The sequence below is a fragment of the Myotis yumanensis genome, unplaced genomic scaffold, assembly GCF_028538775.1.
Source record: "Myotis yumanensis isolate MYYU_CA2020_CCGP unplaced genomic scaffold, mMyoYum1.0.hap1 SCAF_10, whole genome shotgun sequence".
NCBI classification, from domain to species: Eukaryota; Metazoa; Chordata; class Mammalia; order Chiroptera; family Vespertilionidae; genus Myotis; species Myotis yumanensis.
The window spans coordinates 21,936,981-21,964,381 of NW_027223761.1; the positions used below are offsets into that span (position 1 = coordinate 21,936,981).

General features: G+C 38.5%; 1 protein-coding gene across 1 annotated transcript in view; it reads left to right on the top strand.

The window, feature by feature from the left end:
* The first annotated feature begins 8,805 nt into the window (after positions 1-8,805).
* Positions 8,806-27,401, top strand: part of LOC139018997 (doublecortin domain-containing protein 1-like) — a 144,476-nt gene continuing 125,880 nt past the window's right edge. The window contains 5 exon segments of the mRNA XM_070428123.1: positions 8,806-8,879; positions 11,453-11,571; positions 17,581-17,641; positions 23,049-23,183; positions 23,589-23,746. Coding sequence (XP_070284224.1) covers positions 8,829-8,879; positions 11,453-11,571; positions 17,581-17,641; positions 23,049-23,183; positions 23,589-23,746 — 524 coding nt within the window. The 5' untranslated portion in view covers positions 8,806-8,828.

The following is a 27,401-nucleotide window of genomic DNA, read 5'->3' on the forward strand; positions in this document are numbered from 1 at the left end:
TACCTGATCAATTTGAAAAGGTGGACTTAGAGGACCATTTCCTACAGAACAAGGTCAGAATTATATGTTGTAATTAATGTGGGTATTTTATGTATTGGATTTTCAGTCAATACATGGTGACTGAGTGGATATTGGTGAGTTTTAAAAACTATGAATTATTCTACAAGTGTTGGGGCATTATTCTTTACTTCCTATTATTAAGCCCTTTAAAACTGAGTCAATATATAGCATTTCTGCTTGAAAGAAATTCGACCTGAATGATGTCACTCAAGTACTGTTTTTGGCAAATTTCCTCTACACCTACTATATTATAAGTTTGAATTACGTGAAAAAGCCATGCAGATGGCTGTTCTGTATACTTTAGGATCTGATCTGTTTGCTCTATGGGTTGATGTATCTAACGAACATGAGTTCTTCAGAAAACCCAATTCATGGGTCTATGGATTAATTTGCACTTAGGTATCCTGCCAGTAAAGAATTTTGTTCTCCAACTGAGCTATTAAAGGCACTTAAAACGTGTCTTTTAAAAAGGAATCTTTTTTTTGTTTTTCTCATCTGGGAAACTATGTAGAGTTGTTCATTTCAACTATATAAGCTTTAGTTTGTGAATTCAAAACCAAAAGGCACCCACAGAGATGGAGATGCCCAAAGAAAGTAGGACTTCTGTTCACTGGTCTGGGCCCTCTATTTCCAAGACACAGTGTAAGAGTACATTGTCCCAAACTAATATTTTTAATTTCTCCATGCTGCCCACTCATGTTATTATGTCAAAACTTATATTGAGAATATTAGTTGTTTCAAGGTGCATATAAATCTAAATAATATAATTATAAAAAATAGAATAAAATCAATAATTATTTCTAAGCCTGTCTGTTCTTGAACAACTTTAGAAAATAAATGTAAGTTGAATGGTGTGCCAAGAATTAATGCCTTTTATATTTTTTATTCACCTGACATTTAGATTTATTTACCATAGTTCTGATCCAGTTGCCAGTTCTTTCTTTCTTTCTTTCTTTCTTTCTTTCTTTCTTTCTTTCTTTCTTTCTTTCTTTCTTGCTTTCTTGCTTTCTTGCTTTCTTGCTTTCTTGCTTTCTTGCTTTCTTGCTTTCTTTCTTTCTCTTCTCTTCTCTTCTCTTCTCTTCTTTTCTTTCTTTTCCTCACCTGAGGCTATTTTTTCATTGATATTTAGTGAGAGTGGGAGAGAAAGGGAAAGACAGAGAGAAATATCAATGTGAGAGAAATACATAGATTGGTTGCTGGGGAGGAGCCTGCAACCAAAGTATGTGTCCTTGACCAGAATCAAACCTGGGACCCTGTGGTCCATAGCCTGATGCTCTATCCATTGAGCCAAACGTGCTAGGGCTCTTTTTACTAGTAGATTTTTGCTGTAACATTATTTTCCCGCTCAAAAACTTGTATGCTTGGCTGTTGCCTACTGAAGTTGCATATCCTGATCTGGCCTTCAGTGAAACCCATGATTCTCTTCAGTCTTCCCCTGCCTTTCCAATCTTCTCTTCTTGAACTTCTTCATACACTACAATCAGAGCTAATAAATTGTGTCCCACAACATGCTTTTCACTTTGGTATACTTATGCCATGGCATGTGTTGTTCTTTGCCTAGGAAATAACCCCTATCATTACTGTGTGTGTGTGTGTGTGTGTGTGTGTGTGTGTGTGTGTTTGCCTTAAGGCCTATATTCAACTTCCTCTTCTTCCATAAAGCCTTTTCAGATCCTCCAGAGAGAATTAACCTCAAATTACTTTGTATTCTCAGAACTCCTTTGAAAATTGTTCTTAGATCTTGTGTTTTGGTATTGGCATTTATTTGCTTTTGTGCCTTTCTCCTCCCTGAAACTGAGAATTCTTTAGATGTGTCTCATTCATCTTTGTATTCTGGAGTGCTGGCACAAAGTCTTGACTGTAGGGCAAGTGCACAATATATTTTTGATGAAGGATTTTTAAAATTTAGCTGTGACTTATCTTACAAGGCTCTCTATTGTCTAATATGTGTGTGTCAGCCAAGCCAGATTGTTCCTTTGTTGTTTTCTGAAAGCACTCCATGATTTCTGTTATTATGTCCATGTGGAACCCTCTGCTTGGAATTCAACCTCTCTTTCTTTGCCACCAACCCCAGCCTTCTCTTTCACCCTTGTGCCATATCCTAGCACGATGTCTGACATATAGTTGGCATTCAACAAATGCTTGTTGAAATCCTGCCCGTCATTCTAACTTTATCTGATCTGTACCAGCTTCATGCAATCTTCTTTACCCCACCCCCATCCCCAAACCAGATAGGATCTCTCTGGCCTTGATAACCCCATTGCATCAATTCTGTGCCATTTATAGTGAAAATGAACTTGATGCTGTTCCCCCTTACAACTTTGTTGTCATTGTTGCATTATTTGAAGTCAATTAGTGCTCCAAGTTTAGGCCTATTTCAGGTCACATTGGGGTAAAAAGGGAAGAATGGCTGATTCCACTGGGGATGTTGAGATCAGATTGCAAAGGGTCTTAATTTGATGTTAGGAATTCTGGATGTTCTGTAGAAAACAAGGATCCATTGGAAACATGAAGCAGAGGCAAGATCTGATTTGATCCTTGTGTTAGGAAGATAATCCAGGAGGTCCTTGTCTTACTTACCCTTGTTGCTAGGTTAGAAATTCCTTTGCACCAGAGGACATCCTGATCCTCCTGTCTGTGCTGCAATCTCTAAATACCCAGAGTTAGCTCAATGAAATTGAATTCACTAGTGAATTAACTCATTCAACAGAAGCCAGCTCAAACCTAAAAGAAAATGGAATTTTAAAGAGTTGTTACAGGAAAAGAACCCCATGGTGGCTTCTCTCTTTGATTTTAAGTCAAAGTACTTTAAAAGAAAACTGTATTTTCTAATGTTGAAAAATGATACAATAACAATCCACAGTCATTGCATCATGATTAATTGGTTCTAGTGATTCAGTGAAAGTGAGAAAGCACTCATCTTAAATAAAGGTTTGTACACTATTGCATTTTTGGAAGAAGAAATTGGTTTTGAATAAAATTACAATCCAACCAAAACAGTGTTATAAGAAAACAAAAGTTTGATAATGTGACAAGTAAAGAGAAGCTTTCAAAGAAAAACGGCCTTCTCTTAGTTATGAAACCTTTTTAAATCCTTTCAGAATAATGATTTGATTATATACAGAGAGGTGATCAGTGCATTGGAAATAGTAATTTAATAACTTAAAAAAGAGCACTTTTAAAGAGAGATTCAAGCAGTGGTGATGGTTACCTGTAGGGCATTTTATGGTAGAATCATGATGCTCATTGCAGTAAAGAAGATACTAAGAGGATTAAAACATGGGTAGAGAGGAGGGAGGCAAAAGCCAATATTCTTGGTGGGTATGTTTTGAAATTGGCTTGAGATAGAGATATCAGTGCCCAACCCCTTACTGTTTGTTCAAATCTCTTATTGACAAGTAAACCCTTTCCCACAGAGAGAAATTTGGAACATATAATCCCTATTAGTAAGGTGGGAGACAGATATAACCCTGGCAATTACAACCTGTTGCTCTTTTATCCATTTCTAAAGAAGATTTGGAGTCTAATACAATGAACTATTTGGCAAATACATCTTTCAACAGTTCTGTATTGTTACTTAGATTGGCAGCATTTTTAGATTGCCCCAATTTAAGGGCAATAAAATTATGTTTCCATAAAATGGATGAAGTTTAAACTTCACGTTAGATAATGTAAAAGAAAAAATCATATGCCTGGTTATGGGAAAATATTGCAGAAAAATGGATACTTCAGTGTTTGGCAGGCCATATAGTTTGCAAAAGGAAAAGGAAATATATTTTGATCCTCGCCTTTCAGTATGATCAGACATCATCAGGATAGTAGTGACAACTTTCAGTATGAAAACAGTAAGAAAATACCAAGTTATAATTTTTGAATCATGGCATGGTTATTACAAGTTAACTAGTGAATTCAGCAGTCATGGATACTAGCAGAATATATTATTCTGTATTGCACAAAGGAGGCTGGGAAAGGCAAATAAGTCTTTACTGTCCTGTTTCTTTGGAGAGCAAGTCAGTCAGAAATAATATTTTCTACAAATAATTCGTATTGTGGAAAATACAAAATTTTAATTTAAAATTTGAACTGATTGCTGTTAGGATAGGATACAGGACTTTAAATAAAACCCCAAGTCCCTTTCATATTTTTAGATCAATAGTTAGAGGCTATTTAGAGACTCCTTACCTAGATCTTAAAGTTGCTTTATTTGGTTGCATCATTATGTGCTCACTGATATTTTCTGCTTTCAAACTGTTTCAGTTTTCCTCTTTGGAGTGGGGTGGATTGATCAGAGAATGGAAACAATAGGAGTGAACATCAGAGACAGGAAGAAAGAGGTTTTAGAACATTTCGTATAGTTGTGATTTTAATTTATATATCAGATTATTTGACTTGGCCCTAAATTCTCTAGAAAAAGTATAAAATGTGTACGTAGCAAACAACTTATTTGGAATGGAGATTGTGATTGACTTATGAGCTTCTCCTTTCAAGAAAACTTTTGTTGTTTTGTATTTTGTTCCTCAATAGATCTGTAAGACAAGACAAGCGGTTCCCCTATTGTTTAGAATTTTGAACAGGAATATTGAAGGCAACTCCACTTTCATTAGTGATTTGGGAAAATAAAATTAAACAAGTTTTAACCGGCCCAGCATGTGTACACTTCATTTTTATCAATGGCAGCCTTTCTGTCAGCACAGCTTATTCAGGCAAGCAATATCATAGTGGTCATTTAAAGGGAAAGGGTATTCAAAAGAATGAGAGAATTTCCTGTGTTGTTTCTCAATAGGACTTAAAAGGATTTTCTAATGGCATATCTGATGGCATGGATTTAGAAATCAGTCTCAACATAGATGCTTTTGCACACACACCTGTACATGCACACATGTGTGTACAGGCTCACACCTACACACACATACAGAGTATATTATGTCAGAGCATTTTTGTTTTTCAGAATTCCAATTTTCACAGGTTTTTTTTTTTTTATCTTCCCCACCTTCACAAATATTTGGTCTAAAGCTAAGCAACTGGATTAAATTAAAAAGAAAAAAAGAAGGTGAAGTCATGAAGAGAAATTTAATGGCCATTGTCAGTTTTAGGTGTCCTCAGACTTGGCAGGATTTTTTTTTCTCTATAACATGAAATGCAGCTGAGTTAGTGGCCCTGACTGTGTCTCGTCTATGTAGAATCACTTGGGAACTGTCCAGCAAAATATCTCTCAAAGAACAGCATGGTGTTGGTACTGGGTGCCAACCCAAGACAGACACAAAAGACCCCTCTGCTCTTCACCAATAAGCCAACTGTTAAAAGATTAAACCATGTTGTGGAGATAACAAGAATTTAGGCGCTGGCAGCAGGTGCTGTACAAAGAAGCAGTTGGCAGTGTGTTCCTTCTGTCTGACTAATTCCAGTCAAAACAATCTTCTTCCCAGTTGCAGGGGAGAGTTTTGAGTGTGATGGCAACTTGAAGTTAGGAGGTGGAGTAAGAGTGTTACTTTAAATGCTGAGTCCTGCGGTGGATGGATTAGTAGAATATGGTTTATCATTGTTGAGAGACTGCGGGTGATTCCCCTCTTGAATCCAGCCACAATTGGCTAGCTGGGGAATACACAATCAAAGAGCTATAAGTCAAATCTGCTTACGTGGTGGGGTTGCTGTATCCCTAAAATTTTATTTTCACATACAGGGGTCATGTAACATTTTCTTCTTTTGAGAAGTAATGCTCTTCCATTATAGAATAATTACCAAATATATTAGTTCTACCCTTTTGTTATCGCCTGATCACACTTGAAAATTTTTATCTTTTAAATTATAATTTAATTTTTGTATTTTAAGAAGTCATTTGCCACCCAACAAATAGCTAGTATTAGTACCAACTTGCACTTTTTAGTATTAGAAAATAATTTTGATTGTTATTGAAGCAACATCATTTATTGGGTTTAAAGCAGAAAGTCATGTTCCCATAATCCTATACAAATAAATACTTGTACTTACAAACTTAGCATGATTACTCAGAGAAAGTGAGCATGTAAGTTAGGAGATAAAGTGTTAAATTTGAATAGAATCCCTACAGGTGATACAAATACCTATTAATTTGAGAATCAAGTCTAAGTGAGAAAAAGTAGAAGGTGCGCAATACCTTTGACCTATGTAGTCTGATAAACACAGACGCAGTGTCTCCCCAATCAATCCCCTCCTGTCCTTTTGCACAACTATCACTAAAGTCTCAACTCATAACCTTTTATTCTTAGGAGATTATGTGGGCTCCCAACAGTTCTCCTTGCCTTTGATACTTCCATTCTGCAATCCATTATGTCTACCCTTTGCCATATCAACCTACTAGTATTTGCTATAATCCAGTCCCTCCTGCTTAAAAGGGTTCACTGGCTCCCTACCAAGGTCTAACTCCTTAGCCTTACACTGGACACCTTCTACAGTTTGGCCAAGTTTATTTTTTGAGCCTATCAAAAAATCCTAAGATATGTTGATTATACTTCCTTGCCTTTACTTGGAATATCTTTATGTTCTTTATTATTCCTGTCAATCTGTCTTTATCCTTTCAGGTCTGGTCCAGATGTTACTTCTTTCAAGACACTCCACTTTTTGTTGCTCCAGTAGAAATGACCTCTACCATTCTTTGAATACTAGAGTACTATTTATTCATCCATATGGAGCTTAACATGCAAGTGTGTGTGTGTGTGTGTGTGTGTGTGTGTGTGTGTTATTGCATCTACTGTTGTGAGTTTCTTTAGGGCAGGAAAAATACAGGTGAGGCAAAAGTAATTTTACATTTGTGAGTACATGAAACAGAGTTTATTCATGCATTATTATTTATTAATTACTAGAGGCCCGGTGCACAAAAATTTGTGCACTCGGGGCGGGGAAGGGGGGGGTCCCTCAGCCCGGCCTGTGCCCTCTCACAGTCTGGGACCCCTTGGGAGATAATGACCTGCTGGCTTAGGCCTGCTCCTGGGTGGCAGAGGGCAGGCCCAATCCCTAGGTGCAGCCCCTGGTCGGGGTCGGAGCAGGGCTGATTGGGGAGTTGGGGCGCCGCCCCCTGTCATGCACAGAGCAGGGAGGATTGGGAGGTTGCGATGCCACCCTCAGTTACGCTCAGGGTAGGGTTGATTGGGGGGTTGGGGCACCGCCCCCTATCACACTCAAGGCAGGGTTGATGGGGAGGTTGTGGTGCCACCCCCTGTCACGCACAGAGCAGGGCCCATCAGGGGCGTTGGGGCTCTGTATTCTGCAGGGCCAATCAGGGGGTTGGGGCGCTGCCCCCTGTCACGCACAGAGCAGGGCCCATCAGAGGTTTGGGGCTCCGTACCCTGTCACGCACAGAGCAGGGCCAATCGGGGTTGGGGAGCTCCCCGCTGTCATGCACAGAGCAGGGCCGATCAGGGGGTTGAGGAGCTCCCCCCTGTCACTCACAGAGTAGGGCCGATAGGGGAGTTAGGGCACTGCTCCCTGTCACACACACAGCAGGGTGGATCAGGGGGTTGGGGCGCCGCCACTGTCACACTCAGGGAAGGGCCGATGGGGAGGTTATGGCTCTACCCTGTCACACACAGAGCAGGGCCCATGTGTGTGGGGGGTTGGGGCGCCACCCTCTATCACCCACAGAGCAGGGCCGATCAGGGGGTTGGGGCGCCGCCACTCTCACACTCAGGGCAGGGCCGATGGGGAGGTTATGGCTCTACCCTGACACACACAGAGCAGGGCCTGTGGGGGAAGGGGTTGGGGCGCCGCACCCTGTCACACACAGAGCCACAGGGCAATCAGGGGGTTTGGGCGCTGCCCCCTGTCACGCTGATCCGGTGCCAGGAGGCCTTGTGGCTCCGCTGATCCTGGTGCTGGGAGGAATATTACCCTTTTACTATATAGGATAGAGGCCTGGGGGCTGGCTGGTTTGCCCTGAAGGGTGTCCTGGATCAGGGTGGGGGTCCCCACTGGGGTGCCTGGCCAGTCTGGGTGAGGACCTGAGGGCTGCTTTCAGGCTGGCAATTGACTGAAGCTCCCAACCGCTCCTTGTTTCCTTTTTTTTTTTTTTTTTTTTTTATTCTGGGCCAGCTTTAGCTCTGGCTCTAGCTCTGAGGCTTCCGCTGCTATAATCGAAACAATGTATAACTCTAGCTCTGAGATCCCGGCTGGCTGAAAGCTGGTTTCTGGGCTTTTGTTTAGCTTCTATATTTGCAACATAGTTTCTTAGAGTTGTACCTCAGAGGTCTGCAAGTCAGGCGGGGAACGTTGGAGTCTGCAGTCACTGAAGCAAGCAAGCCTCATGTTCGCTTCCAGCTGCCTGGCTGCCGGCCGCCATCTTGGCTGACAGTTAATTTGCATAAGGATATGCTGATTAGCCAATGGGAAGGGTAGTGGTCGTATGCTAATTACCATGTTTCTCTTTTATTAGTGTAGATTATATTATTTTCCATATGAACAACTGTAAACCTTTTATCCTACCCTGTATTTTATAATATCATGTACCACACAGTCTGGGGCCTTGCCTATCAGAACCGGTGCTCAACAACTATCAATTGAATTGAATCAAGTGGGATTGAGCACTGCTGTTTCAAAAGAGCCCTTCTCAATTGGAAACATGATGTTCCAGGATAACTTATTTTGGGTAAGTGTGTTGAGGAAGGTTAACCTTCAGAATCTGTTAAGAACGCATACATGTTCTCATGGTACAGGTGGATTCCAGTATCGTCCTTCATGCCTCGGTTTCCATTGGAAAGTGGGGTTCCTCAGATAGTGAAGAGAGCAACAGATGTCAGATGGTGCCATCGACCCCGTGGCCTGCAGCCAGTGTGTGGCTGATCATGAAGGTACCTGAGAGTGTCTGTTGTCCCTGAGTGAAGTCCTGTGCTGGCTGGCTTACCATGTGCTCACCTGGTCCTCATGCACTCAAGCATGCAAGTGAGAGTATGATCAATTGCTGGCCTTAATAAATGCTCTTTCTCTGCACTTGGGTTGTCTATTACAGAGGAACGCTGTAGACACCCCCCGCCCCCCCGGCTCTGAGCATTCAGTCCACTTTTAGATGCGCTGATTTGTTCATACTCCAGAGTATATCTACACCCAGCATAGAGCTTATGTATAGTCCATAGACTTGCCATTTTCCTGAGATTTGTCTGAACGTCATTTGCTTCCACTCTCAGGCTTCACTATTGTGCTTTGTGGAGTCTGGTGGATTAGCACCATATAATGACAGCATGTGGTCTTTGTAATCCCTGAGTACAAAATGTGAACAATGCCTAACAGATTTATACCTATGTGTTAGCACTAATTTTTTACTTTATTATTTTACTTTTGGATCTGATTTAAATTGAGAGCATATAATCACCCTCCCCTTCTCTCTTACTATTAAAATACGTTTTGTAATTGCTAGCAAATATTTATGTCTGGAAAGAGATGGCACAGCCCTCTCTACCCTTCCTGTGGTATCTACCCTTCCTGTGTCTCCCTCCATCTTTCACTATAGATTAATTTTGCTTCCTCTTAGTACTTCTGTGGGTGCAGAGTAGTCCAGGGAAGTTTGCTGCTACTTAGTTTGGGGTGGGGGAGAGGAGCTCAAAACTATTTTCTTAGTGAAATCTTAGATTGCCCTTAATTATTATTTTTAGTTTCCCTGAGAGTTCAAAACAAACATATAGAATAATTATGGCATAAATGTACTAAGAAATAGTATTCATTTTACATAACAAGGCAGAATGAGGTTAGATGAGATACTTCTTAAATCTGTTTCCAACTTGGAGACTTGAAGTACTAGCCCTTTTAAAGTTGTATTTTGTGTCTGATTTGATAATAATATCTGCCATTTTATTAAACATCTGCTATATGTTAGGCATTATATACACACTTATCTCATTCAATCTTATACAAACTGCAGATTTTCATTATGTAGCTGAAAAAAAACTGAGTCTAGTAAGGGTAGAAGAAGGATTCTTGGTCTCTCTGGATTCAAAACATATCTTTTCACTGTAATACACGACACTGCTCTATATTTGACCAATTTATGAGCTTGAGGGAAGTGTTTTAGTTTTAGCACTGCACTGAACACCTGTGTCACCAATTGGACCCGTAGATATGGAAGGTTCTTTCCTAGATCTTCTATTTTGTAATTCTCTGGTATCTGTTTCTAGAAGTTTATGATATTCAAAATATACATCTGGGGAGAGTTACTTAGCTGCTCTGAGCCACCGTTTTCTCATCCATAAAATGAAGTTAGTCATATGAGAAGGCATGTTTGAGGTTCAAGCATGGTGTCTGGTAGATAGAAAGTGCTTAATAAATGGCGATTCTTTTTCTCATCCCCAGCCATTTCCTTTCTGTAACATTATCAAATGAGGATTCCATTCAGTGCTTATATTAGAACCAAATTAAAAATAAATATTTTCTTAAGTCATCATATATTCCTTCCCCACACCACAAAACGTTGAGAAATAAGTTACATGCAAAAAAGAAAACGATTTTGAAAATGTTTTTAGATTGAATATTTTTTCCTTATTTATTTATTTATTAAAATATATTTGTATTGATTTCAGAGAGGAAGGGAGAGGGAGAGATAGAAACATCAAAGATGAGAGAGAATCACTGATCAGCTGCCTCCTGCACACCCCCTACTGGGAAGAAAGCCTGTAACCCAGGCATATGTCCTTGACCGGAATGGAAGCCAGGATCCTTCAGTCTGCAGGCTGACACTCTATCCACTGAGCCAAACCAGCTAGAGCTTTTTTAAAAAGTAAAATTTTTTTACCTGTAAAAATAGAGAATTTTGCATGCCACAAATTCTCAAATGTGTAAATGAATTCGTCAGTTGTTGTCACTTATTTAAAATGTGTTGATTCACTAGGAAAATTGTTACATGGACATTCAAACAATATTCCCATCAATTTCCTTATTAGAGAATTTCAACGTTTAAAACAAATGCAGCTCACGAGTCATCTTAAAATGTTTAACCCGTGGTATTTAGACCCAGAGCAAAGCTTTACGTTGTGTGAAGGTTAAGGATTTGTTTCCATCTTCAGTTCACTGCACTTTTTCTTCTGTGCATGCATATTTCAAGGAAGTTCTATAGTTATAACTACAAGAAGTGACATGTGATGGACCCCCAATTGCTGCACTGTGAAATATGCACAGAAAAGAAGGACAAATGAAGATATCAAGCCCTGTTTTATTTTGCACTGAACTATAAAATGCCACCCTTGTCGGACAGGGAAGCTCACTGATTCTGAGCACGGCTCACTGACTGCTAAGTTGTGGGTAGTGTTTCACTTTCAGCAACTGTTAATATCCGGGGTTATCCAGGCATAATGACCTCACTATTTGTGACACATTGTTGAATTTTCTGGTTCTTTTAACTTATTTAGACCTGTCTCCCTTCTCTATTCATTGGCAGACTGGAATGATCTTGAGCCGAGCCATAACTCAGGGCTGCCTAGCTATTGGTCATCCAATCAGAGTCAAGGCCACTGAGGGAACATCACTGGAAGGATATAAATTAATCCTCCAGAAAAGGTAATACCCATACATTACTTAGCTCAAAACAATAAATGTTCGTTTCAAAATTTCTGAACAGTCAAATTATACTGCTTAGATAGATGTTCATTAGGTATTTAAATTTATGTTCACAACATGATTATTAATTTTTCTAATCTGAAATAAGCTTGAAAACATATCCCACTTAGTTTGGTAGTGATTCTTAGATATTTTAAACAGCAAAGTGTTGGCCTTCAACATGTACCTATTCTGTAGACAAGCTGCTGCTTTACTCTATAATTATTGAACTCATTTCTTTATCTCTATTTTGATTGATAATTAAAAATGTAATGTTCTATGTGTGCTCCTAACCTTTTCTCCATCTTCTAAATATAAAATATTGAACTGTAAAAGAAAAATTAAGGAGACAAGATATTGATGGCTTGTAAAGCACTGAAAGTGCCCTTTCTGTTTTTTTGTTTAGATGGATAGGCAGTAGGTTTGTGCTTAGGGCTGAAACCAGAAGTAGGGCATTTAAGCACCAGAAAAACTAGCCCAGCCTCTGTACAGAAGGGAAATTTTCTCCAATATGTGAAACAGATTGTTCAACAGGTATTAGAATATCACATCATGATTAGGAATGTGATCTACAGAGTCAGATTCACATGTGTAAATTCTGGCTATACCTGGTACTCTAACAAAAATTAATTTCTGAGCCCAACACTATTCTAATTTCTTTATATTATATTGTCACAGTTAATCCTCACAACAACTGGAGAAGGCATATATTATTATAATTATCTTTACAGTTGAGGAAATTGAATCATAGAGAAGTCAATCATTTACTCAAGGTCGAGCCTGCTAAGTGGCTGGGCAGGAATGCAAACCTAAGCAGTCAGGCTCTACAACTTACTCTTAGCCACAACACTACAATGTCTGCACGTCAAAGTCTAGTCAGACCATTGCCAATTAGTGTCAAGCATGGTAGCAGATATTTCAGTGGATTAGTAGGGTACATTCATTGAGAAACATAGGAAAAGGAAGAGGGAGGCATTAGCTTGGCAGCATGCAAACTAGCTAGTGCTAGTAGTATCCTAAACACACAGTTCCCAAGAAGGATAAACAAACCCAAATCAAGTCCCAGGTTGATGTGATGCTGTATGTGGAATGGGTAACAAGATTTCTGCAGCAGAATCAGTACTATAAACTAGAGACATATCAAGGATCAACGTATGATGATAATGACAAGGCCAAACCATGGGACATGGAACCACAGAGGCTTTAGCTCTATTTGTTATGACAAATAAAAAAATCAGTCAATTGTAACTGACCCAGAAATTATACAGATTATAGAATTAACATACAGGAAATTAAAACAATTGTTATAACTGTATTCCATATATTTAGGAAGCAAGGGAAAAGATTAAACATATTAAGTAGAGACGTGGAAGATATACAAGACTCAAATCCAATTTCTAGAGATGAAAATGGAAATTTATAAAATGAAAAATATATGACTGATGGCAGAAAATGTGGAAGAAAATATTAATGAACTTGAAGAGAAAACAATAGAAACTATTAACAATGAAAGCCACAGAGAAAATTGGAAAAAAAAATGAACCAAATATTAGTGATATGTGAGAAACTTTACATTGTATGTCAATTATTCCTCAATAGTTGTATTTAAAAAGAGAAAAACAAAACAAAACAAAACTGAGAAAATAAAACAAACAAAAAGTCAACTCGATGGGTAAAGAGTGACTAAGTGGTTACCTTGCAGTGGTTCTCAACCTTCCTGATGCCGCGACCCTTTAATACAGTGCCTCATGTTGTGGTGACCCCCAACCATAAAATTATTTTCGTTGCTACTTCATAACTGTAATTTTGCTACTGTTATGAATCGTAATGTAAATATCTAATATGCAGGATGTATTTTCATTGTTCACGACCCACAGGTTGAGAACCGCTGCAGGGAAATGGTGAAGAACGACCACTCTCCATGGGAGAGTTATCAGTGGTCTAGTTGAAATGGCAGGTGTTTGGAAAGGTTTTACATATCACTTGATGAACATGCTTTTCATGCCCAGGAATGAAAACTAAATACTAAACTGAATACTAAATACTAAATTTAATATTAGCTAACTGAATACTAAAACTAGTGTTGATGTGGTCTCAGCACACTGAAGTTCTTCACATGCTACTCTGGCCAGGATTGTCATAGAACTGGGTGGGACTGAAGCCTCAAACTGGATGTCCTTGTTGCCTATGGAGAATAGAGCGTGGGCAAGGAAAGAGATGATTAAAAAAATTAAAAAGGTAGTTTTATTTGAAAATCTCTATTGACAGGAAAGGATATGGTTTACTTTAGAAAGGAAGGAAAGACGAGAGAGGGGGTGAGAGGGAGAAATGGGCAGTAGAAAGGGTGGATCCCTATGCAAATAGGATCATTTGCCTTTCTATTAATTCAACTCACCTTTTTTGAAAAACAAAATCTACTGTAAGATGGAGACAAAATAGCAGAAGATTTGGAAAACTAGAGGTTCTCATTAACTGTGAAGCTACGTTTTGTTCTTTAAAAAGCAACAAGGATCCAGACTTACCTCACTCTGGATTTATGCTTTCAAATATGTTTATCTATTCCTCAGCATCTGAAGTGCCTGTATGACATTTATTTTTAACATAACCATAGTTCATTATAAACAATAATAAGTATCCTCATGTCTCCAGCAGCTGCTGGAGACAAATTTTCTTTTCTTCTCCTAAGTAGTATAATGTAATTTTCACAAAAGCTATGAATCAAGACATAGCAAAAGCTATGCTAAAAATAATAGAACTAGCACTTAAAGTAGCAACCTGACAACTCACAAAGAATATTGTAAACAGATCATGCCTCATTAGTTCAGTTATGTCTCATTTGGTGTCACTCATCTTTTTCTTATTCAATATATCAAGTGCTTGCACATATTTGTCTTTTTAGTATTTTTCTGTGATGTGCATCTGACCATGAGTGGATGAAAGGCAGAACAATGATGTTGTTACCAAGTAATCTGAAAATGATAAAAATGATAAATTTCAAAGTCAAAGATATGTTTCCTCCAAAAGTTTTTTTTGGTCATCTTATAAACAAATCAAAGAACTAAAGTTCTTCTTCAGGCCACCATTAAATCTTAATTTTGCTTAATTTTTAAAGAATGTGGGTATGCAGAATCTGGCGTTTAGTATTAAATTCTTAAACTAATTAAAGCAACACACACACACACACACACACACACACTCATTCATACATAGAGGTTAAATTAAACTAAATATTGGGGAACCATGGATTTTGTTTGGCCTGCACATTATTATATTTTTTGAATTAGTGGTAAGCCTATAGACATATGGAGATTTCACACAAAAATACAAATTTCTGTTTTTTCTTAAAAAAAAAAGAAGAATGGGGTGCAATGGACTTTCATTCTCTCATGGCACTAGTCATGCAGGAACAGATTCCCCATTTAGATAGAACATATACCCTCTGGTTTGCTACATTCTCCACCATTCCCAATTGCCACCCTCACACTAGCTTTAGCCTGCTTTATTGGTTTCCATTACCTGTCTGGTAATCCTTACTGTTTTCCTTATTTCAATGTTAATCTTTTAGTTATACTTTTTTTGCCAACTTCTCTCTCCTCCTCCCACATTTAGGTCTTGCTAAAAATAGTGTGATAATTGGCCAACATTAATCTAGACTAGGTTAAACAAATACTTCTTTAAGGACACCATTGGACACAATGAACAAGTGGGTCTGTAATGCTAGGTGTAGAGAGATAAAGACAAGTAAGTAGACAGCACATCACCAGGTATTCAGAGAGATTGAAATCATCTCATTAGTCAAGTCTTAAAGTTTGAGAGTTAGATTAAAGCAGAGTAGTAGACTCTATCAAGTATCCAATGTAGGAAGGACTGTTTGCCATGCAGTGGACTTCGAAGTAATATTCAAACATGTAGATAATGCCATCAGAAAGGTCAGCATCAGGTAGAAAATTGCCCACATTTAATTTCACAATATGTGCATTGATGGATGAAACTTCTTTATACTCTTACCATGTTAAGAATCATGGAGTAGAAATCCCTTTTCCCCAGTCTCTATGGATCCTACTTTTGGTCCAGGTAGCATTGGAAGACACCAGAGCCATTTGAAACTGGTTGGGAATGTGGATTTGTAATTGTGAAACATGGTGACCAGCCTTCTTTTAGTCAACTGAGAAACGATGAGTATTAGCCTATGAAATTTCCCCCAAACTGAACTGTGCTCATGAATGCCTTTTTGCTTAGAGCCTCTGACAAACGGAATATTTCAAAGGAATTTTTTTTAGGTATTAATTAATATTATTATCATCATAAATTTTAGTTCTGGACCCTAAGACATCTATTAAACGCTGATTTTTTCCTTTATTAATTATAAAATACAAAGATCTCTAGAAAGATTAACCTCTCTCAACACATCCCACCCCACCCAATGCTGAAATTGAGCAACCATTACATTTGTCTCAAGCCTGAGAATGGGATTTTTAGCTTAGGTATCAGGTAAGCCTTGAACAATGTTCCATAAACAAATGTTTACCTAAGTATAGAATTCTTCATATTTCCTCACTTCTCTGCTTCCCTCTCCTCCATTCTAATTTCACTCTTCTAATAGTGTCATGTTTCTCTCTTTTGTTTTTAACCCCAAATTGACATCTGAGAATTAACCTTGTCTATTCTCTTTAACCTCCACCCCATTTAGTCAATCACCAAATCAGTTCTTCTTTTATAATGTTTTATGTATGCAGTTATTTCTTCCTCACCTACCCTCATCATTCTAGTTCAGTGTTTCTCAAAGTCGGGTCCATAATCTATACACATACACATTCCCAGACTTCCTTTTTAAAAAAATATATTTTATTGATTTCAGAAAGGAAGGGAGAGGGAGGGAGAGATAGAAACATCAATGATGAGAGAGAATCAATGATCGGCTGCTTCCTGCACACCCCACACTGGGGATCAAGTTCGCAACCTGGGCATGTGCCCTTCACTGGAATCAAACCTGAGACCCTTCAGTCCACAGGCCGACGCTCTATCCACTGAGCCAAACCAAGTAGGGCTCCCAGAGTTCTTATACAGCAGTTGCATCACTTGCAACATCTATTACAGTGAATTTCTGGGGGTCCAGACCTTCTGAATCAAAATCTGAGACATACCCACGTGTTCTTCACATTTTCATATGTAAACTGGATGTGAGTGAAAGGTACATATGCACTGGAACAGTTTGGGACTGCTGCCTTCCCATGTTCTGCCCAGATCAGAGAGCCCCTTGCTTTGGAACAGAGCATTACCTGCCACCACCTATTCTCAACCATTAATGTTCCTGTCAAAACTCAGAGGCAGTAGGAAAAGTCTTCTTTAACATCCCATTACACTTAATTTAATTCATTTGTCCTACTTTTGCAAGGTTTCTAAATATTAACGAATACCTGATTAGTTAATTTAAGTATGACTCACTTCATCACATTTTAGTTTGTCTTTCTTAGATTTAGCTCAGGAAATTTCATGTTTCTTAATAAAATTTTCTGGTCATTTCAGAAACAGGTGCCTAAGGTTTCTAATTTTCCATGGTATCTTTTTCCATCCCATTTTCTTAATCATTATACTTAATTAAGCCCCTTTCTATGTCACCGAGGATATTTTTGGGGGGGGGGGGGCAGAGATTTCTATGATATTCTTAGCAATTCTAGTTATTCTCTAAAATCCTTAATCACTATTGCCATTGGTAATACACACACAGACAACACTCCCTATCCCCCGCCACCCCCCAGACTCCACAGCACTGTGTGTACCAAAGGAATTGGTGGTCTGAGAGAGGCTTTAGCTCCTGAGGTGGCAGTGACGATGGTATGGTAGAATCCGTGGTAGAGTGTGGGCAGTCCTCTTGCCAGGTGATATGGAAAATGATGTTTTTATTTGAAACCTAGAGAACGTTTCAATGAGGAGAAAAGTTGTCAATCTCTAATTACATTTTCATTATAGACATAAAGAAAATGATTCTCAGAAGTGGGTGTTTGGAACTGATGGCTGCATTTATTCTAAGGTAAGGACTTTGTAAGCCAGAGCTTTTCTTCCTAAGTTTTTCCATTCCAGATTTGTATAAAATGCACTCTCTGTTGTCGAGAGCAAGAAATGCTTTGTGTGCACAAGTGATTTTACTCTGTGCCTAGAAGTTTATAATTTAATACTTTCTTCTGAGGTTTTATTTGACTTTAAAACACTAGTTTTCCAAAGCCAAAAATAATTTTCTATAATTTATTGCTATGAAACCACCCAGTATGTCAGGTCCTCAGTTTTCTTTCTTTTATCTTAATTTAATTTAATTCTTTATTTTTATTGAGATATAATTGATGTATAACATTGTATATGTTGTTCAATATATTGATTTGTTACAAGTATGTATTGCCATATGATTCCCACTATAGCATTAGCTAACACCTCAATCACATCACATAATTACCACTTCTTTTTGAGGTAAGATTAAGATCTACTCTCTTCACAAGTTTGAAGTTATAATACAATATTATTGGCCATAAACACTATGCTGTGCATTAGATCTCCAGACCTTATTTATCTACTAGTTGCAAGTTTGTATCCTTAAACAACATCACCTAATTCCCCACACTCCTGGTAACCCCCAGTCTTCTCTCTGTTTTTATGAGTTTGGCGTTTTTAGATTCCACACTTAAGTGATATCATACAGTATTTGTTTTTCTCTGTCTGACTTATCTCACTTAGCATAATACCCGTAAGTGCCATCCATGTTGTCAAAAATGGCAGGCCTTTTCCCTCATAGCTGCATCATGCATTATTTTGTGTTTTAAACATATTATTTTAAAGAAAATTTTGATTCTAAAAATTTCAATGTCACATTCCCAAAGACAATCGCTGATTTTTTAAATTAAAGTTATTTTAGATTCACAGAGCAAAACTATTTTCATGAGTCATTTCGTTCTTATAGAGTTTTAGAAATTGTAATTAGATCTAAATTTAGTCATATCCACAACTATATCCATCTAGTTAAGGCTAAAATGGAGGATAATTTGATAATTATTTGCAGCTGGTTCATAAATGGAGCTCATTTCATTCATTTAAAAAAAAGAATTACTGCTTCAGGATATTAATAACTAATCTTGGCTCTACTACTTAGCTGTGTAACCTTAGGCAAGTCATTTAACCTTTCTGAACTTCACATTCATTGTCTACAAAATAGAGATATTCATACCAGCATTTTGAGTATTTGGCACAGATTCTGGCCTATCAATAGATTCTGGCATATTGATTCTAGCTAATCAATAATTTGTAGCTATTTATGATAATAATGGACAAATTTAAACACTATAGTGCACTTTGTTACTGTTTTCACTTGGATAATATTTTCTTTTGTTTGTTTATTTTTAATGCTGACCATCCCTCTATTATTTTGCGAAATGATAAAGTTAAATTACTTCCTTTATGCAAACTACCAGTTTCAGCTAAATTAAGTATTTAAACTTAAACATGGAACCATAAAATATCTAGAAGAAAGCATGGATTAAAGTATCTAACCCACAGTAGCAGTCAGTGGATATCTTTATGAACATGCAAAAAAGATAAAATCCATAAAGGAAAAGACTAATGGCTTTAAAGTATATAAAAATATTTTAAAACTTCTATATCTAAAATAGCATAAGCAAAAGTAAGTAGAGAAATATGGCAAATAGGGAAAATCTTTGCAATATAAGTGTGAGAAAATTGAATAATACTTAATGTATAATAAGCCTGTTATAACAGAAAAGGATAAACACTTTAATAGAAAAATAAGCAAAGGGCATTAAAAGGAAATACATGACAGAAGAAAACTCAAAATAGCCAAACCAAATAAAAAGGTTCAGCCTCAGCAAGAACATACAATAGGATAAAGACAGTCTATTCAACAAATGGTGTTGGGAAATTGGACAGATATGAGCAAAAAATGAAACTAGACCATTTACTTATACCATATACAAGAATAAACTCAAAATGGATTAAAGATTTAAAGGTAAGACTTGAAACTTTAAAACTCCTAGAAGAAAACATAGGAAGTAAAATCTTTGGCATTTCTCTTAGCATTATTTTTTTTGACAAATATCCATGGGTAAGGGAAACAAAAGAAAAAAATTAACAAATGGGACTACATCAAACTAAAAAGTTTTTGCAGAGCAAAGGAAACCACCAACAAAAACAGAATGACAACCTACTGAATGGGAGGAGATATTTGCCAATGACACATACAATAAGGGATTAATATCCAAAATTTATAAAGATCTCTTACAACTCAACACCATAAAAACAAACAATCAAATTTAAAAGTAGGCAGAGGTCTTGAATAGACATTTCTTTAAAGAGAAAGATGACCAACAGACACATATGAAAAGATGCTCAACATCACTAAACATCAGAGAGATGCAGATGATTTCTTCATCACATAATTGGCATCATACAGTTATAGCCTTTCAGGTGGGCTTTTTAAAAAATATATTTTTATTCATTTCAGAGAGGAAGGGAGAGGGAGAGAGAGATAAAAAACATCAATGAGAGAGAATCACTGATGCTCTTGCAGGCCCCCACTGGGGATCGAGCCCACAACCTGGGCATGTACCTTGACCGGAACCAAATCCAGGACCCTTTAGTCTGCAGGCCAGTGCTCTACCCAGTGAGCCAAATCAGCTAGGGCCAGGTTGGCTTTTTTTTTTTTTACTTAGTAATATGCATTTAAGGTTTTGGGGTCCCTTACAATTTTAACATGCACATTTAGTTGTACATTTTCTAACAAAGTTTAGTTATTCAATATCACTTTCCCCAGAAGAATATAAGGACTTTAGTGCCTTTAATTATTCATTGAATACCTTCTCTTATTTTTTGTTAGAATTGTAGTTCCACACCTTAATAAAGAGGAGTTTATATCATATTTGGGGCTGTATAGAACTTATGTCCTGGTAAACACTGGATGACACTGAGCAGTAGCTTAATCTCCCTGTGTCATTTTTTGTTTTGTTTTGTTTTGTCTTTAAGATGAACATAATAATACTTATTTCAAAGAGCTGTTGCAAAGATTAAAATGTAAATATATTATCATGTGGGAAATAGCTTTGATGCAACAGTAGTCTCCAAATATGCTCTTAGATAGACTATCTTAGAGCTCATGGAACAAAAAGATACATCGACCAAATTAAAATGCTCAAATCATGTTTGTTAAATGGATTCAAAATACAAAGCAAAATGTATGGGAAAAGAAATGGGCTAGGTTAACACTCTTAAGGTGCAAGTGGGTTGAAGGGCCATGTTAGTTGAATCTCTTTGTGTTGCATTACTCTTCCCTGCTAGTGATGTGGTCACAAGGACCAGAGTTGAAATTTGATCAAGGGGGCGTAATGGAGAAAAGGTGCCTGAGGCGGTGACACACACTGGCTCTGTGAGAGAGCTGCTTGGCAAATACACTTGGCTAATAACTGTGCTCCCCAGTTAGCTTGATGGGCAGCTATGGACTTTATCCAGCGGAGGATCCAACATGAGTCAGCAGTGGGTGGCCAATTACAGATCTCATGATGTTTGTGAGTCTCACGTGCTTCATTTATGGTTAGTGTAACATACATATTTGTTGCTTTGTTATTTAGTAAATCATGACTATTAAATGGCTACTTTTCCTTCTACCCCTTTCTATCTATGTTCATATACATTTGCTCTACTTAATTTCTGTCTGACACTTCTCAGGTTACTAATTTGCTTATGTTTAATGCAGCTAATGAATTTCCTCCATCCCATTTGTTTTCTTGTCTTATAGAGAAGATTTGAATATTCCCAAACAATATAGTAACTACATATTACATATATGCAATGTCTTTTACAATAATACCTTTTATGTGGAAATAACTCAATAAATGCTAGCTATTATTATTAATATACTAGAGGCCCAGTGCACAAAAATTTGTGCACTCAGGGAGGTCCCTCAGCCCGGCCTATGCCCTCTTGCAGTCTGGGACCCCTCAGAGGATGTCCACCTGCTGGCTTAGGCCCGCTCCCTGGGGGATTGGGCCCAAGCTTGCAGTCAGACATCCCTCTGTCAGCCCAGCAGCCCTTGGGGGATGTCCACTTACCAGCAGGGAGCAGACCTAAGCTGCAGTCGGACATCCTTAGTGCTGCTGAGGAGGTGAGAGAGGCTCCCACCACCACCACTGTACTGGCAGCCATCAGCCTGGCTTGTGGCTGAGCAGAGCTCCCCCTGTGGGAGTGCACTGACCACCAGGGGGCAGTTCCTGCATTGAGCGTCTGCCCCCTGGCGATCAGTGTGTGTCATAGTGACCAGTCATTCCCAATCGTTCTGCTGTTAGGGTCAATTTGCATATTACCATTTAATTATATAGGATAGAGGCCTGGTGCACAGGTGGGGGCTGGCTGGTTTGCCCTGAAGGGTGTCCCGGATCAGGGTGGGGGTGCCGCTGGGGTGCCTGGCCAGCCTGGGTGAGAGGCTGATGGCTGTTTGGAGCTGGTCACACCCCCTTCAGGGTGAGGGTCCCCACTGGGGTGCCTGGCCAGCCTGGGTGAGAAGCTGATGGCTGTTTGTAGGCTGGTCAAAAAAAAGAAAAAAAGGAGATGCTGGGAACTTCCGTTGCTGGAGGGGCTTGGCCAGCCTGAAAACGGCCCTCAGCCCCTCACCAAGACTGGCCAGGCACCCCAGTGGGAACCCTCACCCCATGGAGGTTTGGCCAGACTGGGTGAGGGGCTGATGGCTGTTTTCAGGCTGGCCACACCCCCTTCAGGCTGGCTCCCAGCCTCTCCTTTTTTTCTTTTAAATTCTGGAATTTATTTACCTTCTATAATTGAAACTTTATTGCTTTGAGTAAAGCTCAGAGCCAGCCAGGGCAGGCAGGAGGGAAGCCTCCTGGGCGCTCCAGCTCTGTGGCCACAGTCAGCTGAAAGCAGGTATCTGGGGTTTATTTACCTTCTATAATTGAAACTTTGTTGCTTTGAGTGGAGCTCAGAGCCTTCTCGGCAGCTTGGCTTCCTCCATCATTGGGGCAAGCAAGCCTGCTTGCTCCAGCTCCATGGATGCTGGCCGCCATCTTGGTTGGGTTAATTTGCATATAGTCGCTCTGATTGGCTAGTGGGCATGGCTTAAGATGTGGCAAAGGTACAGTCAATTTGCATGTTTGTCTTTTATTAGTGTAGATAACATGGCTTTAATATTTTAATCTTATCTAAGAGTGAAGATTAGCAATCAAGTTAAACTTGATCGAAGTAAACAACAAATTAGAAATTGTAATATGAAAATTATTTGGCTTGATTTTGATCTGAAATTGATAATGGAGTGCAAAGCTTATTAGCTACACCTTTTTACTATTAATCTAGTCTATGACCCCATCATTCTAGTTGGATAGATTTGTGGCTGTTGCTTAAAAGGCTACTGTTACATTTTTCCTCTTTTCCTACAGGCTTATCCTCAGTTTGTTCTGACCTACCTAGAAGAGCTAAAGGCACAAATGGATGTGACCCAGACAGAGTATCACATTCACCATGGCACCTGGACCACAGCTCATCAGGAACATGGCAGCAGCTTAGCAGGAGAGGTCAGTGCAGTGAGCCAGAGGCAAGACAGAAATAGATCTCTAAAATGTACTTTGAAAAGAGAAAAATATGTGCGTTGTTTTCAGGAGGCAAACAAGAATTTACATCTTAATGTTACATATTGTTTATAATCATGCACATAATATATATCTTGGTATGTACATTAGTATTTGTATAAACATCTTTATACTTATAAAAACATTATTTTATTGAAAAATGTTGACACACTAGCTTTTTTTGATGACTGCTTTCTTTTGTTCTGGCCACATAGAAATGATTCATTTGCATGATGAAGAAGACTGAAGAAGAACCATGAAAAGTGTAATGTTAAATTTTCAGGAAATAGATAGTTTAGATGTTTCCACTCAGTGAAAAAGAGCTACTTATTCCTATATTTTATTTATTAGGTTCTGCAAGAAAGTGCCAGCATCCCTGGTTTGGAGCAACTGTCGGAGCCTTCAGACACCCATTTGATGCCAGAAGGTTCTCTTGGGGAGACAGGGCAGCTGACAGTGGCACTGGTGAGGAGACTGGAGGAGAAACATCCCAAGGCTTCTGCTCAGAGGTAGGGCACTGACAGCACGGAGCTTCATTGCTCAATGACATTCCCTGTTTTCCTTCAGTTTCATGTAAGGTTGATTTCTTCATGTGTATTGTAATATCTCTAAAGCCCTTTGGCTTTCTAGCACAGTTGTTTTTAGGTCACATTTGATCAAGAGAGGTGACATTTATGTGTATTTCATTAAAGATCAATGTATGGTATTGTTTATAAGCATACTTGGGAAGGATTGCTGTCCTGAGATCGCACTAAAGTAGCCTGAAATAACATAATTAGGGAAGACATAAGAGTATAAACAATTGTAAAACTACCAAGAGGTCTTTAAGATATTACATTTAGACCTAAGGATGAGTGCACAGTAGATGATCTTAAGTAGTGATCATTTAACTGATTGACATAAGTTCTGTTCCTAGAATAAAATGAACATCAGTGATTTTGCTAACCAATTGAAAATTATCCTTGGTTGGAAAATGGAAACTGTTTCTCTAATCATCTTTATTTGATTAGAAAATTAAAGTCTATTATTCTTTTAGGGGGGTTTGTTGTTATAAATTGCAAAGTGACTTTATAAACTTCAATTTTAATATATAATTATTTGAAATTGACTATTGATTGAAGTACTTACCATACTCATTAAAGTTTAGGAGAATTCCTAAGTTTAAATATACTAACTATAGGTAGATATATCAGTTGCATGAAAAAAATAGCAACTTTTGTTTTCTTAAAAAAATTTTTTTAGACAGCTTTATTGATATAGTTGGCATATAACATTGTGTAAGTTTGTGTGCAACATGACAACTTTTTATTTCAGTTAAAAACTTTCTTACAGTCTGAATTTACATATTCCTGCCTCAGAATTTGACCGAAAAGAAACTTTTTTTCCCCCTGATAAAAAAGTGACTCTTCAATTTATTGTCTCTTTAATTTGTTATTTAAACCTCAGATCCTTTGGTTTTACTGTTTAGTAAGATGTGGCACAGTTAAACAAAGTAACAAACTTAGTACCTCCCGTATCATATACTGGTATAGGGGTTTCCTGGAGCTGGATGAAAGCTTAAGTTCCAGGTCTTTCCCTGCTCCTTGCTTTTTAATCCTATGCAAGGTTCTCAACTCATTGATGCTTCACAACAGGACCAAAGGCTACAGTTAGACAGCTAGGCCACTCTCTGCCCAGCTGCCCACTGGATATAAGTCTGTTGGCATCCATGCTTGAAGTTTTCATGTAAAACAGGAACTCAGGAAATACTGGGGCACTGGGGAACTCAAACACTGTTTCCTGAGGCCACTGTTGACCTAGCTTTCCAGACTCATTCGGCAGCCACTGCGTTTTGAAGGAAGGCTGGGGCTTGTCATTATCCTACCTCTACTCAAGGAGGCACAGGTTCCTTCTGCTCTCAGATTTCTGAAACCTAGCTGGTGTTTTTGTGTTTGTCTCCTGCTGGCCCTGGCCCTGATAGGTCGGCATTAGGGGACCCCGGTGACAATCCACCTTCTTTTCTGTGACTCCCTCCTTTCCCAACCTGGAAATATTTTTTCTGAGGACTGAGGGCATTGGGTAATTTAGGGATTTGTCTCCTGTGTTTTCTTGTTGTGTTTCCATGAAGCAATATAGGCTGATGATGGAACATTGAGAGAAATGCTTATAGTATTAGAAAATGTGAGGCCACTCCCCAAACAAAGCAGTTAATGTCAGTTAACATACCACAATACCTGTTTGAGTTGTTAGAATTAAATGTTATGTCTTTAAAATTCCAGAAATGTATAAGCACACAGTAATAGTTGTGAAAATGTTCTGAAAATAAGTAGAGGTACAAAAGAGTTTTTAATAGGGGTTGCATTTAGATTTGTGATTTCTAGACAGTATGAATTGACTGGTAAATATGTTTTGGATTTATAAGAAATTTCCCAGGGCCCCCTCTTCTGGCCTTCTTTATTTTCCTTAAAGCCACAGGGATTTATCTGCATTCTCCTATCCTCCTCCACAACTTACCACAATAGATGCAATTTCAGTTTTTCTTTTTCTCTTCCTTAACAAATTTATTTTGAGTAAAGCATAAGTACTTAAAGCAATTACTTTCTTCCCACTTTGGAAGGAATCGTTGGGCAAAATTAGAACCCAGTACTGAATTTGGCATATTGATGACTTTGAACCTTAGGTTGTCTTGTTAGGTTTATACACTTTCCAAACATAAGGGAAATCAGTGCATCGTATTGTCACTGCCTCAATTTCACATTTTTTGCTTTTTATCAATTTTACAAAATAAAGAATAAAATTGCTGCCAAAATTAAAGGAATAATGTGAAGTGATCTGAGTTGTGGAAATTTGAAAAATAATTAGAATTTTAGAACAGGGAAAACATTAATGAGCAAATAATTTTAATAAAGAATATATAATTGAAAAGAATAAAAAATACAAAGATATAAATGTATGTACTTCCTTAGATATAGCCAAGGAAGGAGACAACCACAAGTGGCCCAATTTGGGGAAGACAGAAAGTGTGGTAGTAGCAGCAGGTATATGTGACAATGAGGGATAACATTCAATTATTAACATACTGGAGGCCTAGTGCATGAATTCATGCACAGGTGGGGTTCCTTGGCCTGGCTGGAGATCAAGCCCTATCAGGGGGCCAGCCGGCAGGGGGAGGGACTGCGGGAGGTTGGACAGCCAGCGTGGGGGGGGGGGGGGGCGGGGGGGCTGGCCAGTTGTGGGGAGAGTCTGCGGGAGGTTGGACAGCTGCCACCCCACCCCCCCCCCCGCATTGGGGCCAATGGGGGGCTGGCCAGCCCTGGGGATGTTGGCTGTGGGAGTGCACTGACCACCAGGGGGCAGCTCCTATATTGAATTTCTGCCCCCTGGTGGTCAGTGCGCGTCATAGTGACTGGTTGACTGGTCGTTCCAGTTGTTCTGGTTGTTCAGTCATAATGGTCGCTTAGATTTTTATATATATGTAGATACTGACTTTTCTTGAGGGCTTTATGTACATTACTTCCCAATAACCTATGAGGTATGTAATACTTTAACCTCTGTTTTACTGATGAAGAAATTTGGCACAGAGAGGTTAAGTTAGCTGGCTAAGGCCTTCCAGCTAGTAATCCAAGGCAGGCTCTCTGAGCCCAAAGTCTTACGGCTTCTCCTTGGTATTGTTCTGCCTGACCGTTCATGTTTTTGTCTTAGCGATTATTCAAATCTTCAGGTTTTCTAACAGGGCCTATTATTTTTGATTGGATATCTTGGAAAGGAACCTTTAAGTAAGGTGGAACAGTTTATAAAGGGATTAATAAAAAATATGTCAATATATGCAGCTTTCAGCAAAGACAAGAAGTAGAAAACATGGAGAGAGACTGTGAATGCCTGATTTCTTGGTGAATCCAAGTATTGATTTACTGGTTTATACAGGCTTACAAATGAAGGGTTTAGATATTTTTTAGCATTTTTTTGCAATTTTCTTTTCTTTTTATTATTATAATTATTGAATTTATTGGGGTGACATTGGTTGACACAACCTTACAGGTTTCAACTCAACAAAACATCCTCTGCACACTGCATTGTGCGTCCATCACCCAAAGAAAAGTTTCTTTCCATCCCCGTTTGTCCCCCTGTTTGCCCACCTTCACCAACCCCTACTCCCCTTTTTCTATGGGCATCACCACACTGTTG